General features: G+C 34.2%; 1 protein-coding gene across 1 annotated transcript; it reads right to left on the reverse strand.

The window, feature by feature from the left end:
- Positions 1-483: 483 nt before the first annotated feature.
- On the reverse strand, positions 484-3,601 carry LOC145122128 (putative serine/threonine-protein kinase PBL28). The gene is made up of 4 exons (XM_079057787.1): positions 2,690-3,601; positions 2,406-2,495; positions 1,095-1,274; positions 484-895 (listed from the first exon to the last, which is right to left on the reverse strand). Exons 1-4 carry the CDS (start codon positions 3,599-3,601, stop codon positions 620-622), a joined length of 1,458 nt encoding a protein of 485 aa, XP_078913913.1. The 3' UTR covers positions 484-619.
- Positions 3,602-5,393: the final 1,792 nt, after the last annotated feature.

The following is a 5,393-nucleotide window of genomic DNA, read 5'->3' on the forward strand; positions in this document are numbered from 1 at the left end:
TATGGATATAAAGAACATAAGTAAAAATATATTACCTTCTAACAGGAGTAATCTTAATGAAAGTTGTAGTACACTAAAATAAAAACGCATTGATATAAAGATCGTTAAAACCCGACATCGTATGAAGAAGTTATGACGTTCATAACATATGACCTAAGCAACCAAGTAGTCGAGATCGCGGTGGACATAAGTATTAAAAGCCTAAACACCTCATTAATTATTGTCTTACGTAAGATGTCATTAGAAAAAAAACTTAAAAAAATCATTCATAAGTACTGAATTAGTACAAAAACAAAAATGACTTATTTTACAAAAAAAAAAAAATATTAAGGATTAAATGTGTATAAAAATATTAAGGACCAAATGTGTACAAAGTGAGAAATATATTACCCTATTAAGTCATTTTTACCGGCTAACCTAGAGTAGCCGATTATAATGACTGAATGTGTACAGTTTAACAAGTTGAAGGGTAAATACGGACGAAAAGAAAACTTAGTGACCAAATGTGTACAAATCGAAAAATATATTACCCCTTTAAGTCATTATCCCAAAATCGAAATATGAGCAGCCACATCGTATCTTCTATGCATGCATTTTTTTTTTAATTCGTAACTTTGGTTTATCGAGACTCCCACAAACTCAGTAGTGTTTTGAAGTCCATAGTAGTCGATTCATTTGTATCGATGGCTGTATCCAGAGCATTGATGGTTGTATCCCGAGAGTATTTATTGATGGCTTTATCCTGAGCATTGATGGTTGTATCCCGAGAGTATTTATTGATGGTTTTATCCCGAGCATTGATAGTTGTATCGCGAGAGTATTTATTGATGGCTTTATCCCGAGCATTGATGGTTGTATCCTGAGAGGTTGTATTGATGGTTGTATCTCGAGAATTCTGTCGACATAGGTACACAATATAATTAGGGGTTATACAAAGAAGTGATTCCTTTGGACATTTAACCAATTTTGCAAAGGATTTATATATGCAAAAAAAACTCGATAGCCACGCCAAGAGTGCTAAAACAAACAATAATTAATGTAAATTGCTAGCTACAACGAGAGAAGGACAGAAGATATATCACTTGCATGCATACCTCTAAAATTTCTAAAACCTTTTGACATATATACATTTCGGTAACGCTTGCCCCTCGTTCTTGAAGCTTGTCAGGACTGAAATAAATTACAGTTTTCTGGTAATGTTTCCTTAGAGCACGATTGCTCACTTTATTTGCTGTTGACAACGGCTTCCACCTATATGTTCCACGTCCAAGGATCTGCAAGTTGAAAAATTATTTAAAAATCTCATTAATTTAGCCAACACAATCTAGATATGTTCTACCTCAAAACTTTTATGCATCTCATTTATATTTACAGGAAATTAAGAGCCTGCAGGTATACATGGGATTTAACCATTTTTTTGAAGCACAATTTTATTAACTAAAGATGGTAGCCTAGAAATACTCAGGAAATTAAGAAGTTGAGTTGGGTCAAGAGATTTGAACATTTGTGATGATTGATTTGAAAATTTTATGTTTAGAACTTCAACCCTGTTACATATATAGTTTTAACCAAGAAGCTAGCATACAAGAGCATCTACAATGCGTAACTTAATAGAAGAGTTGAATGAGGTGACATGTTTAATTGAAATTCAATGGATTAAACTCTATCATTATGAAATGCTATGTTGATATTCAATGAATACGGATTTCAATGGCCATTGAATGTGGAAAAAAGGAAACATTTTAACTATTAAATATATATTTCACCGAATTCTATTAAGTTCAATATATTGTAAGAAAATTATTAGAGTTGTATAGTAAGGGGGTGTTTGGTTTATCTTTTGAGAGACCAAAAGGACTTTTAGAAAAAAGATAGAAGAGAAAAGATGTTTGGTAAAAAGTATTTTAAAAGCTATTTTTGGGATTTTGATATAAGGAAAACTGACTAAAGTCAGGTAATCCTGACTTTTTATAACTTTTCCCAAAAGTCCTTTTGGACTCTCAAAAGATAAGTCAAACACCCCCTAAATAAAATTATAATATGTGAATCAATTAAAGTCTTAAAAGTTTAATTCATTGAAGATACGGTAAGTAGTAATCCACCACACGCATTACTAGAAAAAGGTTTTTTTTTTTTTTTTTTTTTGGGTACGTTTTTGTCCCTATTTACCCACAACATATTGTTACTAACTTTTGTAGGTAAAACCATTTGGACACTACTTATTCTTGGCACATTATTATCCACCAATATCTTCCGTATTTTTTTTTTTAACCTTAAATATTATAAATATGAAATCCGAAACTAGCAAGTCGCTAGAAATGACATAAGGAGAAATATCTATCATATTTTTCATGTGGATTTACTTTAGCACAAGTTTATACATTAATTAAGAAGATTGTACATACATCTTGTAGTGTTAAAAGCAAAGCATCGAAGTTCCCGTCTTTTCCGGTTGACCACCTTTTTATAGCTTCATCAGGATTTTCCTTTATTAACTGAAATACAAATTGTTTGCATAAACAGATTAATAATTTCTAATTAATTAGAACGGGTTATTACGTGTGTATATATATATATATATATATATATATATATATATATATATATATATATATATATATATATATATATATATATAGCTTTTGTTGTTTTTCTCCCAACAATACAGAATTAATAAAAAAAAACATACTTGATATTGGAGTGCAGCTTCAAGCTTGCTAGCGATCAATTCCATTGTTGGGCGTTGTGTCTGCTCTGTTTCCAAACATTGCTGTGCAATTGCTACAAACATATTAAAAGAATTCTCTGCCATTTGTTGCCTTAGAGTAACATCGAGAAGCGTATCTCGTATTAATTCATTCGAAGATTCTTTAACCAAAAACATTAGGGATCGACGGTTATCATTATATCTAAAATCAATACACATCCTTGAGCACAAAACTTCAAAAAGTACCACCCCAAAAGAGTAGACGTCTGATTTTTTGGTATATATCATAGTCTCTGAAAACACCGGATCACAATATCCATATGTGCCTTTGGCTTGAGTGATAAGATAGGAGCGATTTTGGGTGGCAGGGTCATATTTAGATAGGCCAAAATCTGCAATTTTGGCGTTCCAGTTCTTGTCCAAGAGGATGTTGGCACTTTTGATATCACAGTGGAGGACTCGTTGGCCTCTGCGGGGATTGTGAAGGTACTCCAATCCACGTGCAGCCCCCAGACATACCTTCAATCGTTGAATCCAAGTGAAGTTGGGGTCCTGTAGATGAAAGTCAAGGCTTTTATTTGGTGCATACTCATACACTAGGATCCTTTCGTTATTCTCATAACAGAATCCCAGGAGTGAGATGAGATTTTCATGTTTATTATCGGAAAGCAACATGATTTCCCTTTGAAACTCAGGATCTCCTTCCTTATTCGAAAGACTCCACCGCTTTGCAGCACCCATGATCACCCCCTCAGAGCGTAAGAATTTGCCTCTATATACCTTCCCATATCCACCTTCAGCAATGAATTTGTCTTCACCGAAGTTGTTGGTGGCATCTCTAATGGTTTCAAGTGGAATTATGAGGTGCTCAAACTCTTGCAGGAATGATGACATTTTGCAAGCAGTCGACTAAATTTGTGAAATAAACGTTAATAACGGGAGGTGTGGAAAAGTTGCCTCCAAAATTAGCAAGTGGCAAATAGTTCAGGGGTTATTTCCGTAACTTATCATTGACTATGAATAGTAATCTAATATGAAATTGAAAATGAAATTGGACGGAATGGAGGCACAACAATTTTTTGGACGGCATTTTTGTTTTCATATTAGATTTGTATTCTCAATCAAAATATATATATATAGTAAAACATTACATATATATATATATATATATATATATATATATATATATATATATATATATATACTGATACACCACCATATATATTTTAGCCCTCTCATTCTATTTGTAATCTCTTTCATAATCCCTGTAAACACTGCAAATTATAGTGAATTGTTTCTCGGCTTCCTCCGCCCGTGGTTTTTTCCCGATTTGGGTTTCCACGTAAATTCCTGTGTCTCTATTCTATTTATTTTATTCGTATTTCGTTGTGATTATTACGTTTTGATAATTTTTGATCCCATTCCGCATTGAGCTAATATTATTTAAGTCTATTCGGATCCTTCGTATTTCACAACAATTGGTATCAGAGCATCCGGGTTGTAATATTAGCTCATTGGGATCATTTTATCAAGTAATTAATCATGTCTTCGGTAAAATACGATATTCCACTACTGGATCGTAACACACGATTTCCGTTGTGGCAAGTAAAGATGAGAGACATTCTCATTCAGATGGATTTACACAAGGCGCTTTTGGGTTTCAATAAGATGCCCGATACATGGACCGAAGAAGAAAAGGAGATGAAAGATCTGAAGGCTTTATCCCAGATTCGTTTGCACTTGTCAAACGATGTTTTGCAAGATGTTCTAAAAGAAACGTCAACGGCTTCTTTATGGCTAAAGTTGGAGCAACTGTTGATGACCAAGAGCTTACCAAACAAGTTGCATTTGAAGCAACGGTTGTTCAATCTCAAGATGATTGAAGGAGGCTCTTTAACTGAACATATATCCACATTTAAAGAGTTAGTAAATAACTTAGAGAATATGGATGTTCAGTATGAAGATGAAGACTTGGCTTTATTCTTACTGTCGTCGTTGCCAGAATCCTATAGCCATTTTCGTGATACTATTATCTATAGCCGTGACACTCTAGTTTTAGATGAAGTCTATACAGCTTTGGATTCCAAAGAGAAGATGAAGCATATTACTGGTGGTGGTTCAAGTGATGCTAAAGCCGAAGGTTTGAATGCCAGAGGAAGAACAACAGAGAGAAGTAGAACTTCTCAATCTTCCAACAGAACCAGATCCAAATCAAAAGGCAAACGAAAGTTTTGCAACTATTGTCACAAGAAGGGACATGTGCTTGAAGAATGCTTCAAGTTGAAGAATAAAGAAAAAGAGAAGACGACAGCAAATGGTAAACAAGCTAGCACTTCGGGTGAAGCCGATGTAGCTGAGGTGGAAGGTATTGGAGAACTTTTGACAGTTTATTCAGATAAACTGGATTCCACTAGTGATTGGATACTCGACTCTGGTTGTACTTTTCATATGTGTCACAACAAAAGTTGGTTTTACACATTTGAAAAGGTTAACCAGGGCTATGTGTTGATGGGTAACAATACTACATGTCCAGTTCTTGGACATGGTTCAGTCAGGATCCGTATGTTTGACGGAGTTATTCGAACCATGGGGGATGTTAGATATGTTCCTGACCTCAGAAGAAACTTGTTATCTCTCAGTTCCTTTGACAAAAGGGGATACGAGTTTGCTGGTAAAGGTGGAGTTC

Source organism: Lactuca virosa, chromosome 6, assembly GCF_052849685.1.
Source record: "Lactuca virosa cultivar CGN04683 chromosome 6, Lactuca_virosa_CGN04683_v6, whole genome shotgun sequence".
NCBI lineage: Eukaryota > Viridiplantae > Streptophyta > Magnoliopsida > Asterales > Asteraceae > Lactuca > Lactuca virosa.